Below are 15,819 nucleotides of genomic sequence, written 5' to 3'. Positions count from 1 at the left end.
TATCTCGGGATCCGTACGTACTACTACGGAATCTGTGCTGCATGCAAAATGAAACGGTTTGGCGTGAGCGTTGGTCCAAAAGAAGATATCATGACTGTCACCATAGATATCATCACTGTCACTGCATGCCTAGCTTCAGATCTCGCAAAGATCCACACACATGCGAGCCTCCGCAACAAACATATCCCGAAAACTTTGCGCATCGGAGATACTATATCCAACTTTTTGTTTAACTTGAGATTTATACATCTTTGCACAGCAGAGGTTAGTTTCGGGCCATCCGTTCTGATTCATCTCCGGATCGAAGAGCAAGAACTAATTGACACATTCTTATTTATCTCTAGTTATAGCTAACTTCTTGTAATCACGAAAAAAATGCTAGCTTCTTTTGCGAAAATAATTCAGATCTATTATCAAAGTTCACCGGAAGTATAAAGCACCCCAAACATAATACAAATTACATCAATACCAAGACTACTGAATGATCACTACCGCCGCCAGAACGAGCCATCGACATGCCGCCGTCGCCACTCCCCTCTCGGAACCGGCTTGACCTTGTCGATGATAGCCGGGAAGTCTTCATGCACGTGCCCCTAAGGACCAACGCCCTGAAACTGCAGTCCTCGTCGTTGAACCATTGAATAGATCTGAAGCAACTGACACCAAATCTCGCCATACAACGAGAAACCCTAACCTCACCGCTCCAAGAAGACGACAGGAATCTACGCCGGAGCTCCGTCGACTACGTCCTGATGGACGAACTCGAGGAGGATCAATAACCGTAACACAAACTCGAAGAAGAAGCGCCGCCATCCACCCGAGCGACGCACCTGCGAGGACTAGAAACTTAACTTAAACTACTAGACAAAGCAGAGTCACCGGGATTCTCCTCCCTGCCACCGGCCGCCAGAGCAGTAGGCAGAGGGGAGGCGAATCCACGGGCTGGCCGGCGAAATCATCCTAGCTTCTTCTTTTTTTCTAAGAGGCCAACGGCCTTATATTACATAGAGTACATCCCTTACAAGAACACCCTCATAGAAATTGAATAATACATCCAAACCACCGGGGGTCCCCTACATGGCTACATCCACATGCGGCGCATCGTGAGCAAAGCTCATTGCCGTCTTTGGGCCTTCGACTCAACAGAACAAACTTGTTGAAACCCAGGAAGTTGTAGAAGAAGCGGCTGGAAAGTCATCAATCAAACAAATCGCCTCCTCAAAGAAAAAAAGAAAATGCCAGAGAGGATCAATAAAACACCTGAGATCCGCCAAATAAAGTCAGGAACACAATCTCACCCGGCGAAGCTGAGGCTGACAAACCTTCTTCATGTAGTCCATGCATGCGTACCTCCATAAGAAACATATCCCAAAAACTTTCCACAGCAGATTAATTTTCATATGGACCATTTTGCGGTCAGTTAATCCAAAAGATTTTCTTTTATTATTGGGACTAGTTGACAACTTGGAAAAAAAAATCTCATAACTCGTGATTTCCTATATATGGCTTATCTATGGTACAATTTACATTTTCCCCTCTTCTTGAGTTTTTACAAACAACTAATTAGCAATCTAAAGAAGAAAAATGTTCGTATGAAAAGGCCTAGATACCTTTAGAGAAGTTCTAGAAGATCTATAAAACATTTCACCGTTCGATCAATGATCTATTAACCTGTGAATTTAGGTGTTTTTTATCGTTTATAGACTATTGAGAAATTGTGTACAAACTTGCAGTTTGCATATTTTTAGACCTGACCCTTCTCTCCCTTTTTGTTTTTGCATGAAACAGAAGCGGACATTCTTTTGGCAAAGATTTCAGGTTCACACTTCATCAACAATGTGCATCAACAAGGAAAAATAATAGGACATATTTTTATGACTTTTGACTTGAGTGGGTTATTAATTAGTTTCAATAAAAATAAAACACCCAAATGCACACATTGTACATCTCCACCAATACAAGTTTTAGAGTGGTTGGGCTTTTTTTGAACCGTTCGTTGATGTCGATCTAACGGGAGACAAATACGAAGTACTGGGTAGTACTCCGATGAAAGTACGCGGAAGTACTAAAACGAGTGGGGCCGGTACTCCTGACAAGGTGGGGACGCGTTTTAATCTAGGGGCAGTTTAGTCCTAGGAAAATTTGCACGTGCCGCCCCTCTCGTCGAATGCATAACCGTCGCCATGGTGCTACACATTCCACAATTACTCATCGGCGGCCATCTCCTCCCTCTCCTCCAAGTCCACCGCAGTCATCTCCTCCTTCTTGCTGCTGCAACTTCGCTCCACTCAGGCAACCCCCCCACCCCCCCACCCCCACCCCCTCTTCCACGGTAGATCGAGCTGATGGCCGGCGGCGAGAACACCGACTTCGTGCAGATCGCCGGCGGCGACCAGGTCAAGTTGGCCAGGTTGAGGGAGATCCGTTCTTGGTTTGACAACACAAGGCAGATGAGCTGGACGGCAATGGCCACTCTCAAGAATTTGACGAAGAAGGGGAGGGCAAAGCTTTTCCCCCCGCCCGCACAACCGATTCACAAGATCGAGATCCTCCTCTGGGCGATGGAGCAGGCCAATTCGTCCAGCGAGTGGACCAGGCGGAGGTGGTGGGCGTTCAGATCCAGGGTAGAGCATCCACTGGATCAGGAACCCACCGTGCACGAGGTGCCGTTGCAGATTCTGCAGCCTCCAACCGAGTCATCGGAGACTCCGAAGCGCAAGATGAGGAGGACAGTGGTCGCGACCTCGCTTCCCCGTCGTTCTCCACGCTTCCCTCGCCGCTCTCCTCGTCTGAACGGCGGCGGTAGCTATGTTTAGAGTAAGCTTCCCCACTCCTCATCTTCCTACTGCTCGTGCTTACATCGTGGTGATACTGGTCATAATAGCTTAGAGAGGGAATGCTAGATGGCATTTTAATCTCAATGAATTGCATGAACATTTGAGTACATGGATTTGGAGGATGGATTATGATGTATGTGAACCCTAGGCATCATATGAACCCTAGAAAAAATTAGTAATGTTCTAGTGGTACATACCGGTAGGCACTGAAATATTTTGGAACTGACCTAGGCAAAATTTGTAATGTTGTAGTGGTGGACACTGAAATATTTCGGTACACACCGGTAGGCACTGAAATATTTTGGTACTGCCCTAGGCAAAATTTGTAATGTTGTAGTGGTAGACACTGAAATATTTCGGTACACACTGGTAGGCACTGAAATATTTCGTTACTACAATTTCAGTACACACCGATGCACACTGAATTATTTCACTACTGCAGTTTCAGTACACACCGGTACACACTGAAATATTTCAGTACTGCAAATTCTTTACAAAGCTGGCATTTTGTCATTTATGTGTGAATTAATCCATGCATCATATGGCCTAACTTTGTACACGAGTTTGGGTCAATTTCATGTCTATTTATTGTTAAAATTATTGTCATGCCATGGAACACAAGACAAGTCACTGACCCAAGCTTGCAAAGATGCCATATCAATGTTGCTGATATGAATATGCATGTTTTCACCAAGTCTTGTGTCTGAATTAAAACTGAGCATTTTTTCTTGATGGTATCCATGGATCTAGAACTCCTATGAATTTGCTCATGTTGGATGTTTTGTTCTCCATCATTTGTAATAGCATTCCATGCGATTAGATGCCATGACAAGACACCTGGCATATTTATTTTCTTGCCTCCAACATCACATGTGTGTTTTGCAGGAAAAAACCTGGAGTTTCACCAGGCTGGCTGAAGTTGTGAGGCTGAGAGGCTGATGGTGCTGCTACTGGCTGATCCTTCTTCTTTCAGTTTTTGTTCGTCATTTCTCAAGCCGTTGGACCAGGGCTACTTCCCTATGTGTTGTTAATGTATTAAGTAGTTCCTTCGAATTTGTAGTATTAGTTAGTTTGAATGTGGAAGTACCTTAATTTTTAGGAACAAAATGTTGCTATGTATGACCAAGGGTTTCATACCTTAATCTTTGGATAATTAATTATGTGAACTGTTGGATGTGGCGCACAATGAAACGCCTCTACCATTGATACTAGTTCAACATGTCGGTCCAATTAGAGACCAGCCACTACCATATAGAACAGTTAGCATTTCATACTACAACCTGGCATGTACAAAACATCACATAGTGGAAGCACATCCCTAAGCACCTTGCATTGTACAAGGTCTAAGAGACAAGCCTCTACCATATATAACAGTTACCATGTCACACTACAGCCTATAAAACATCACATAGTGGAATAATCATAGCTAGTAGAGCATTAGTTACCAGTTAATAATAGTTGCAATCCATCACAAGCAATAGTACCTAGATATGAGTAGATATAGGTACTGTAATACACGACAAGTACTCGCAAACAAGAGCTAACACAACAAGTTCATTTCACATTGAGACATGGCCCACCCCAGTTCTAAATGAGGTGGATGGTGATCATCATCCTCAAGTCATGGCGACGGGTGTTCGCAACAGTGAGTAGGATGGCCTGTCCTACCCGAAGATTCTTGGCACGAAGGAACTTCTTCCACCCTGCCCTGCTCAAGACAGTGCGACCGTCCGTGTCCATTGGATAGGCACAACTGGTGATGGAGCCCGTTCTGGTAAGCCGTAGTCCAGCAGCCATGCCTTCTTCGTCCGGGTCGATGCCACAACTATCAAGTAACTTCTTAGGTAATTTCTGAAAACAGTTGACATGATATATGATCATGTCATGTGCAATTATCAACAAAGCATACACATCAAGACACATATATCATTGGATTCAACACTAAGCATATATATCATCACATCACTACACTATACGCCAAGCATCAAATTACTACAGTAATTAGGCATATCATTAGATTACTGCGTACACTAAGCATATCATTGCATATTACTACACTACATGCATGTCATAAAATTATTCACTAAATGAATTCTAAACTAGGCCTCTCATCACAGTACTACAACATGCATATCATATGAACTACTACACTAACTAAGCATGCATATCATGTAATTACCACACTAAGTAACATACCATGATATGTCGTTTAACATTCGTCCTTGTGAGGCGGGTCACGAATGGCTTCCCTAGGTAGTCTTCACGTAGCGGAAGCATGTCCCAGAGGTTGCCGATTTCCTCGTCGCCCAGTCTGAGTCCTTGGGCATACAGGTATTCAACAAGTGGGTTCTCATCATCATCTGAATCAGCACCATCTTCCTCCTCATGAACTTCATCCTCACTATCCGGAATCAAATTTAGATAGATAACAGAAATCCTGGGCCTATCTCTTCTGAAGGAGAAGCTGATCAATTCACCCCCACTAAGACGCATGCGAGCGATGAAACGATCCCAATCATCTCCTCCTATCTGGGTTATCTTTCGCCCCTTCTCGACCTGCATAGTGTATGGGCCCCCAAGAGCGTCAAAGGTCACGGTGTCTGCGACGAGCTCATTGAATGCCAATCTCACATTGCATGGTACGATCTGTGTAAGATAAAAACAAATAACAGACACAATACATTAGTGGAAATAGCAAAAAAAACAAAAAGAATGTACTGTCAGAAGGTTCATATAAATTGTTACCGCTGCAAAAACAAAAGAAGGCTGGAAGTAGATGCCGAACAGCGTGGCAGTAGAAAGGCTGGTCCGGCACCATGAGTTGCAGCGTCCACATTGTGCTTCCTCCATTCTACACAGAACATGTTGAACTCTAAGTTGAATTGTACATAGTACAATACAAAGATCATACATATAATAAATCATAGTGATAACCTATACTGGCAATGGCCAATCAATCTATTTTCTATCATCTACGTAATAAAGCAATGCCAATGACAATGGCAATGCCCGTCTCATCTAAACCTGGGAATAGTTCGGCATCCAAACTAAAACTAGTCCAATCCACGGCACACATCAAAACCAAACCAATCCAGATATTTTCATTTAGAATCTAGACCAAACCGAACTATACATGCCCGTCATCCAACCCAGTCCAAACCGTTTTCAACTTTTGGATTGAATCCAAAGGTTCAAACCGTGGACAAAGCCATATGCGAGGGCACGTCATGAATCTAGATCAGACATGGCGTCAAAGCTCGAGAGAGCCGACGAGCTCCGGCCGGCAACAACGGCTCTTGGATTTGAAGCAGTAGTAGGTGGTAGTGGCGGCTCAAACTAATTGATTGATTTGGTCTCAAACCATAGAAACCAAATCAAGATCCAATCCAAAAACTAAGTTTCAGTCCAAACCAATCGGCTCAGATCGCCTCCGTAGGGAGACGCGGTTGGGGAAGGGAAGAAGAGGGGAGATCTCACGTACTTGCCGGAGTTGGCGGCGGCCGCGCACCGGCAGCGAAGAGAGGGGTCGTCGGGAGATGGCGGCGGCGGCGATGCTGGTCGAGAAGGGGAGAAAGAAAGATGTGGAGTGGTCGAGACGGGGAGAAAGAAAAATGTGGTACATGTGGTGGCTCGGTTGTGTGGATGACAAGGGGACCCACTTGTGAGACCGATAGCAATTGATAGCAAACCGCAGTATGTGCACGACCGCCACGTCCCCACGTGGAATGGGGACGGCCGGGTGGGTGTGTCAAGTCAAATCAGCACCCGCGGCTTCTCGGTAACTCCAAGAGGCAGGAGCAGTGCATTTCTTCCCCAAATCGGGTAGAAAACCCTCGTCCTCTCCACACCCTCTCTTCCTTCCTCACCACCTCACCACCCTCTCCTCCTTCCTCACCACCCTCCTCCCTTCCTACGCCTCCCTCCTCCTGTCTTCGACCGACGATGAAGTGCGGACGTGAAGATGCGGCGGACGAGCCGGAGGCAACCATCGGAGCAGAGCAGTCTGCTGCCGTGGCTGCAGCTGTAGGTGGAGCGGCTGAGTCCGCCGTAGCGGCGGAAGCTAGCGGTGCAGCGACCGTTGTGGCTGCTCCCGCTGCCATCGCAGCTGTTGAGGCACCCGTCGGCGAGCACAAGGTCGGGGAAGATCTGGAGGAGGAGGAGATGAGAAGGCGTAAGCGCAAGGTGCATGACGAAATCGAAGAGCTCTTCGAGGAGAACGCCATAAAGGAGTTCGACGTAGATTGCAGGAAGGGCAGCGACTTCGACGAGGATACCATCGACGAGCTATCTGAGTCAGTACTCTGTTTTTTGCTCTGTTTTTTTCATGACATTGGGGGTTTTCTTGTTAACTAGATGAGCATCAATTTCACTTGGGCGTGCTAGTTCTACGTATGTAGGATTGTAGGGATCTAGCATAGATCTTCATGTTGGATGTGGATTTTTAAATCTGATTCACATTCTGATTCCAGCAGATACTCTGTTTTTTTTCATGGCATTGGGGTTTGTCTTGTTAACTAGATGAGCATAAGTTTCACAAGGGATACATTAATGAAAGAAGTGGGGTAATGAACCCAAATACAAGAAAATGTTCATGGCAGGGATACATTAATGAAAAAAGTGGGTTAAACAATGGATATATGGCAGGATTCTCCATTGGCTTCCCAAGGACAGTGACAAAATACTGCAGTTCCTGATTCATTTTAGTTTATGTAGATGAATTAATTTGCACACATGTTCATATATGATTAGTTTGCACACATGTTCATAGATGATCCATTTGCAAATTCTATACAGATTTCCATTTTTGCAAAGGAAGTGATCGCTCCCTTAATAATTATGGGCTGACAGTACATATCCACTGGATACCAGAAAATCAAAACATTTTATCTAGCCAATTTTCCACAGTATGTTATCTAGATGATCACAGCCACATCTCTCATCAATATGAGCAGTGAGACACCCCATAGCTCATTTACCAATTTCCTTCTGAAACTTATCAGGGTCTAACAATGTTGGAGAAGCAGTATTACCGCTGTCAGAAAGAATAATGGTTTCTTCATTCCAGTAGATAGAACAAACCCCCTTGTGTGAAACATGGAGGAGTATAATGAAGCCATTTTTCTAATTCCAATAAGAATTACACCTGTAACAAGTATCAAATATCATTAAACCAAGCCACTTCATGAAGTCTTTCATGTGTTAATTATGTACTACTTGTGCACTAATCTATAAATGCAACTATTCCACCGTCCATATTTATGCATGTCAATTTCTTTGGCTCAATTATGTATGTGCACATACGCCTTATTTCTAGCAAATAGATAGTTGCCATGTTACACATGTGTACTTTCAAAACATTGTAATTAAAGTCAATGTACCATAATAGATTAGATGAGTTCTTCTATGTGTACTAATTCATTAATTCACAGGAGGATGACGACGACGTGGACTACAACATGGACAGCAGGCACAGGAAGAGCCGGTACACCCTGAGGCATCTGATTGCTAGGAAGATCAAGTACCGTTTCTTTGGCAAGATTGGGTGCCCTTTCTGTTGCAAGGTGATCGGTGGCGGCATAGATGGCATGATCCAGCATACCTTCAGCACTGGCAATGGACATGGTAAGAAGCATAAAGCCAGTACTCTAGCTAAACATGCTGCCTACGCACGCTTCCTCGAGATTGTCAAAGTCAATGAGCCCTACAACATGCATTTAAGAACAGAGAGAAGTGATGTGCTGCTAGAGTGCTGCTGCTGCCCCAGGACCGCCATGTCCTGTTATGTTATCTATGTTTATTTGTTGTTCGTGTCTAAAACTGATGTCATATGGTGTGTCTGAACCTATGCTGAGCGGTGGTTGATCTGCCGTTTATGTTAAGAGTTTGTTGCTACTCTGATTTAGTGTTCCTAGTTGTTAATACTATTTTGGTGATGCATGTTTAAGCCGTGTACAATGCTAGATGCTTGGGGTGGTGCTTAGAAAAATAAACAGGGTTTTTCTGAAGCACTGGTGCCTATTTCTACAGGAGAGACGCCTAGTTATGCGTCTACCCTGTACAAATAAGCACATGTGCTTAAGAAAAGCCTGGTTTATTTTCTATAAGCAACTCCCCTAAGCACTTTGCATTGTACAAGGCCTTAGCAACTCAAGTATCGTACGGTGGTCTATGTTATGGTTGCTGTGTTATTCTGTCGTACGGTGATGCATGCTAGGAACTCTAATAATATGACTATGGTAGTTATAGCTTGGCATGACTATGTTTAGTGTATAACTCAGCATGTTCCTGCCATATCTATGAGCAGTTACAACTGAACTATGCATTAATTTTTGACAAAATTAAAGCATGCAAATGATTGCCGATTCCACCTATTGCCAAATCAAGCTTTGTACTGATGATGCATTAGATATTGCAATAAGTAGAGGATGCTCATGATTGCCAAAAGTACCTATTTCCACTTCTTGATAAGAACTAAACGTGTATCAAATGATGCTAAAAGTAGAGCATGAGCATGAGAATGTATCAATGCATTAGATATTGCAATAAGTAGAGGATGCTCATGATTGCCAAAAGTACCTATTTCCACTTTCTGATAAGAACTAAACATGTATCAAATGATGCTAAAAGTAGAGCATGAGCATGAGAATGTATCAATGCATTAGATATTGCAATAAGTAGAGGATGCTCATGATTGCCAAAAGTACCTATTTCCACTTTCTGATAAAAACAAAACGTGTATCAAATGATGCTAGAAGTAGAGCATGAGCATGAGCATGTATCAATTGATGCTACCTATTTGTGTTTGAATGGGCTCAATAAAGCTGGTGCTGGTTTATGCTCTCTGCGTGACCGTGATGGTAACGAATACACTTGGTTGGCTATGGTTTTGCTGTCAAATTTAAGTTTCAGTTCTTTAAGACTCTTTGTTTTTGCTGCTTGCTCGGGATCGACTAGCTTTCTCGGGCGTCCACGTGCTCTATTCCTTTTGGGGGAGTTGGGTGCACCATTTTTGGGGGAGTTGGGTGCACCAGTATCCTTCTGGGAGTTGGATGTGTCAGGTTCGTTGGAACCATCAGGATTGTTGACTAATTGTACGTCCTCTTCTGAAGCATTAGGTAGAACTGCTTGCTGGGCATCGTACACCTCCTTCTGTATAAGAGAGAGTGCTGTGTTAGTTCTAATCATGAGACTTATGAAATAAATGATATATTCTTCATGTAGCGCTAACCGTTATGGGGAACTTATATGATTCGAGACGAAGCGCATTGCAATTTGAATGCAGTAAGGCTGTACATATTTTCCACTTGAAAATATCTATCCTTGCCTATATTGGATAACCGACACTGACGTCAGCATAGCTTTCAAGCTAAACAAAGTACAAATTTAAATTAGGCATTCAATTACCTGGTTCAAAATATCGGTCATTTCATCCCCGTTCCATGACAACATATACTGCAGTGTCCAAACCGCACAGGAAGTCCTGCGATGTTTAGTTAAAGATCAATAATCTTATTCGTGTACGCAAGTAATAATTTATGAGGCCATGCATTGTGGTACTTTTGGCATGTTCTCATAGGGTTAATAATTTAAGTCTGTTGTGGTATGTTCTCATAGCGTTTTTTGGTCCATTCGGCAAAATTGATATTCTTAGCTGGTGATATCAACCCTTTCTTGACAGCTTCGTCAATGTAGAACTGAATCGAGTCCACCTAGGGTACAATGAGTTATACATAGGGTTACGGTACTTTGGGAGCTCATGTTCCATGCGGATCAAAAGAGGCAGCAAGAGAACACTTACAAGAGAATCTTCCTTGGTCTTGTCGCAATGATAATTCATGGAGTTCAGAGTCTGAATTTCTTTTTTGTCAAAATTAAACATCATTAGCATCCAATGGTTTTGGTGTACATTGAGTGGGACATGTACCTACAGTAAAATTTGGGTTGGGTTGAGAACCGAAATTTGTCGTGTACAGTGTGTACGTAAACTATGAAAGTGTGGAAAACGTGTACCTTTCGGCGCCCTACAAATTTTCCTGCTACACGAGCTAACCATGAGGCTGCACGTCCAACATGAACCACCCCTTCATTTGTAACAGCTTTTTGGTTTCTTGAGGGGTTATGATTGAGGTAGTCTCATTCTCAATTTGGCTAATGCGAGCATACTCCATAATAACCTGCCAAATTTTCAATCATACAATAATAATACAGTTGTTGCAGTAATGATGTAGAATAGAGTATAATGGGCTTACATCACCATAAATGTATCTGTCGTCCAAATTTTGCTTCAGATTTTCTGCTGTGAGGGAAATGTCTCCGATTCTAGCTATTTCAACAGGGTCGTATGTTCCGGGATGTAAACGGCTGTCTCTATGTCCTCATTCGTGAACTTGTAATCATTACCAAAGACAGGCTTCATCGGAGTTAATTATGGTTCCTCATTGTTTTCCGTCACATGTCTTGCACTTGGTGTACTCGAAGTCCCTGTCGTGAATTGGCTAGCCCTAGGAGTTCCTGTCAGGGATGAATTGCATACATTGACTTTATCCTACAATGAACAAAGGTAGTTCATCAATAGTTTGTTACTTTTAGATATTGACGTGTTGGGCCATATTGATCACCTGCATGCCTCTTTTCTGTGACACTGATTGTCGATTGCTTGTAAATTCGTATTTTAATTCCTGTAACAATGCAAACAATAATGAACATGAAGGAACATATTCATAAAAAATACAAAATGCACAGTATGACATACATGGAGTTCCCTCCTTACGTCTTTAATTTCATCCTTGGCCTTCGACAACCTAGGATTAGTGCCAGTTTTAGTCTTCATGTCGATCAAGTCTTCACCTAGAGTCTGGTATTTGACATCAAATCTGTGCTCAATTTCCATTAACTTCATGCCTACCTTCTTTTCATGATCAGCAATGCGTGCATTCATGACTTCAACTACCATTTCAATCTGTGTAAACAAAATAAAACCCCGTTGATAACAATAGCTAAATGAATGAGGTTCCATGACACCTATTTGTGATATTGCAAAAACAAATAGTCCTTGGAGTACATACTTGCTGGCTACTAAATTGATGTCCTTGTGATGGTGCTCGATACGAATCATGTTGATGCACATGTTCATCTTTTTTTCTTGGAAAATTATTAGAATTATCGGACGGTCGTTGAGGAGCACAAATTTCCATGACAGCCTATTTTTATAAAATATAATGAACCATTAGTACCAAATAAAAAATCGAATATAGAAAGTTCAATTGTAGATAGGTACCAGCCCGTTATGAAGACCTCCTTTCTGGTAAGCATCGCTTCTTAAAGTAGCCATCATTTCGTCCCATCGTGCGATCAATGGAGGGGGTCTAGAAGCATACATTAATCGGCCACTACGCACGTGCTCCCAGTACCAATACTACACAATAAATTAGTTCACCATACAGATATGCAACAGAACAATAATTAAAGGACATTAAGTAGTGATCTATCACTAACCTGGAGCAGAATTTGATTTCCTTGTAGATTTACGTGATCTCGATTTCTAAACTTGTGAACGGACTTGAAGAAGTGATTAAGTGTGAAACATGCCCAGTTAAATTTCCGAAGGTTTTCAAGATCTGTAACAAGGTTGAGAAATTTCGAGTCCACATAATGTTGTGCTGTTGGTGCTAGAACAGTACCAATTGCGTACAGAATGAACCGTCTCAGGAAATCGCCGTCTGGGGCTTTGGAAGCTCGGATCGCCGTTTCAAGGTAAGAAATCAAAATTTGCCCATTGTTTGCATAGGCGGTAAACAATTCTGTGTCGGTTTGCATTTCCAGATGTGGCTCTATATCCTCCCTTTCTATCGGAATGCCAAATATACCTTTCACGTCCTCTTTTGTTATAGGAATTGGCGTTTTACCGATGGTAATGGATTGCGTGTCCATATCTATGCTCTTGGCTAGTCTAACCAACATTATGCGCCGTAGAGTCACTTCATGCATCTGGGGTAGACCGCCAAGACTGGTTTCTGATATGATGTAATTTTTGTGGTCTTGTGACAACAGTTTCATGGTTTTTCCGAACCTTGTCTGTGAGCATACTAACTTCATATGACCATGCTTTTCGGCGAGTTCCTGTTACATGCCATTAAATTATACTGAGTACACATGAATTATGTGTACGAAATGATTGTACACAAACAGTCAATTACTTACTGCATCCGTAATTTCGGAGATGGGCTTTTCACCATTATGAAGGTTTGTATCTCAAACTGACATTGCTGGCTCGTATGCAATGATAAAATCCGGCTCAATTAATCTGAACAAAATTGGAAAATGTATAACAAAATTAGCAGAGAATTAATTTTCACAAAATTAACTGGGTCATTTAACATATGATCCACTTATGGGTTTAAGCACAGAACCTATTTGGGTGCAAAACCTATGAGGGTTCAACTACTAAAGGAGCGGCGGACAACGATTATAAAGAGTTACAATCAGGTAATACCTTATCTCGGAGACGGTGCCACCGAGTAGATGGCGGCGGTTAGTGCGTCGGAAACTATAAGTGCCGGTATAGCGCGGTCGAAAGCGCAAAGGAAAAATGGCGCGTTCACGCGAGGAGGAGGCGGCGAGAAGAACACTGACATCCGAGCCCTCAGATCACGTTGGCGGTGGGCAGCGAGTGGTGGCTGCCGACTCCTGTATTCCGTGGGCGACCGGCATCTCCGATCTGATCTTGCAGCGGTCGTGGGAGGTGCGGACGGCCCGGGTGGTTAGAATGCGGAGCTGTAATCGCGGGATTTAGGGAGGGGTGGGCCGCGTGAGTTATGTGAGATTTGGATAAATGATATGAAGAAATAAGAAAATCTTGTCAACTCGTTTAGGGGTTTAGGGGTTTAGGGTTTAGGGGTTTAGGGTTATTAGGGTTTAGGGGTTTAGGGGTTCAGTGTTTAGGGTTTAGTGGGGGGGGGGTTAGGGTTATCAGGGTTTAGGGTTTAGTGGGGGGGGTTAGGGTTATCAGGGTTTAGGGTTGAGTGTTGACATGCAAGCCCGGAAATGCGCGTGTCAGAGATCGTACTTGCATGTATATGTACTAATGATCCCAAACTTTCTTAATGGCATCCCATGACCACATAGAGAATGCATGCATAATGGTTTCCATGTGGGGCAAAATTTTGAATGTTTTTACGGTTTAGTGGGGGGGTTTAGGGTTTAAGGGTTTTAGGGTTGACGGAACTATGTTTGTCTTACGGTGGACGTAGCACACACACCGGACATTGGTGGAGCGTTGGTCTACAATGGATTCCCTCCGGTAGCATCGATCCGGTCCGTTGAATGGCTCGGCCGACAAACTTCGTGCCACATAGAGCATGCATCCATCCACTGGACCGGATCAATGTTGGGTTGGTTTCATACAGGTGAGGAACCCATCTAGTGCTTTCGGGGTGTTGACATGCTAGGCCGGAAATGCGCATGTCAGAGATCGTACTTGCGTGTATAATCCCAAACTTTTTTCATGGCATCCCATGACCCCATAGAGGATGCATGCATAATGGTTTCCATGTGGGGCAAAATTTTGAATGTTTTTACGGTTTAGTGGGGGGGGGGTTTAGGGTTATCAGGGTTTAGGGTTTAAGGGTTTTAGGGTTGACGGAGCTATGTTTATCTTAAGGTGGACGTAGCACACACACCGGACATTGATGGAGTGTTGGTCTACAATGGATTCCCTCCGGTAGCATATACTGCAGTGTCCAAACCGCACAGGAAGTCCTGCGATGTTTAGTTAAAGATCAATAATCTTATTCGTGTACGCAAGTAATAATTTATGAGGCCATGCATTGTGGTACTTTTGGCATGTTCTCATAGGGTTAATAATTTAAGTCTGTTGTGGTATGTTCTCATAGCGTTTTTTGGTCCATTCGGCAAAATTGATATTCTTAGCTGGTGATATCAACCCTTTCTTGACAGCTTCGTCAATGTAGAACTGAATCGAGTCCACCTAGGGTACAATGAGTTATACATAGGGTTACGGTACTTTGGGAGCTCATGTTCCATGCGGATCAAAAGAGGCAGCAAGAGAACACTTACAAGAGAATCTTCCTTGGTCTTGTCGCAATGATAATTCATGGAGTTCAGAGTCTGAATTTCTTTTTTGTCAAAATTAAACATCATTAGCATCCAATGGTTTTGGTGTACATTGAGTGGGACATGTACCTACAGTAAAATTTGGGTTGGGTTGAGAACCGAAATTTGTCGTGTACAGTGTGTACGTAAACTATGAAAGTGTGGAAAACGTGTACCTTTCGGCGCCCTACAAATTTTCCTGCTACACGAGCTAACCATGAGGCTGCACGTCCAACATGAACCACCCCTTCATTTGTAACAGCTTTTTGGTTTCTTGAGGGGTTATGATTGAGGTAGTCTCATTCTCAATTTGGCTAATGCGAGCATACTCCATAATAACCTGCCAAATTTTCAATCATACAATAATAATACAGTTGTTGCAGTAATGATGTAGAATAGAGTATAATGGGCTTACATCACCATAAATGTATTTGTCGTCCAAATTTTGCTTCAGATTTTCTGCTGTGAGGGAAATGTCTCCGATTCTAGCTATTTCAACAGGGTCGTATGTTCCGGGATGTAAACGGCTGTCTCTATGTCCTCATTCGTGAACTTGTAATCATTACCAAAGACAGGCTTCATCGGAGTTAATTATGGTTCCTCATTGTTTTCCGTCACATGTCTTGCACTTGGTGTACTCGAAGTCCCTGTCGTGAATTGGCTAGCCCTAGGAGTTCCTGTCAGGGATGAATTGCATACATTGACTTTATCCTACAATGAACAAAGGTAGTTCATCAATAGTTTGTTACTTTTAGATATTGACGTGTTGGGCCATATTGATCACCTGCATGCCTCTTTTCTGTGACACTGATTGTCGATTGCTTGTAAATTCGTATTTTAATTCCTGTAACAATGCAAACAATAATGAACA

At 43.0% G+C, this 15,819-nt stretch overlaps 1 protein-coding gene across 1 annotated transcript; it reads right to left on the bottom strand.

The window, feature by feature from the left end:
- Positions 1 to 4,424: 4,424 nt before the first annotated feature.
- On the bottom strand, positions 4,425 to 5,687 carry LOC147967342 (uncharacterized). The gene is made up of 3 exons (XM_087522448.1): positions 5,583 to 5,687; positions 5,034 to 5,483; positions 4,425 to 4,688 (listed from the first exon to the last, which is right to left on the bottom strand). Exons 1-3 carry the CDS (start codon positions 5,685 to 5,687, stop codon positions 4,425 to 4,427), a joined length of 819 nt encoding a protein of 272 aa, XP_087378574.1.
- Positions 5,688 to 15,819: the final 10,132 nt, after the last annotated feature.

The sequence above is a fragment of the Triticum urartu genome, chromosome 5A (assembly GCF_056163025.1).
Source record: "Triticum urartu cultivar PI428250 chromosome 5A, HENAU_Tu73, whole genome shotgun sequence".
Lineage (NCBI taxonomy): Eukaryota > Viridiplantae > Streptophyta > Magnoliopsida > Poales > Poaceae > Triticum > Triticum urartu.
Note: the sequence above shows the minus strand (reverse complement) of the source record. Positions and strands in the feature narration are given on the sequence as shown.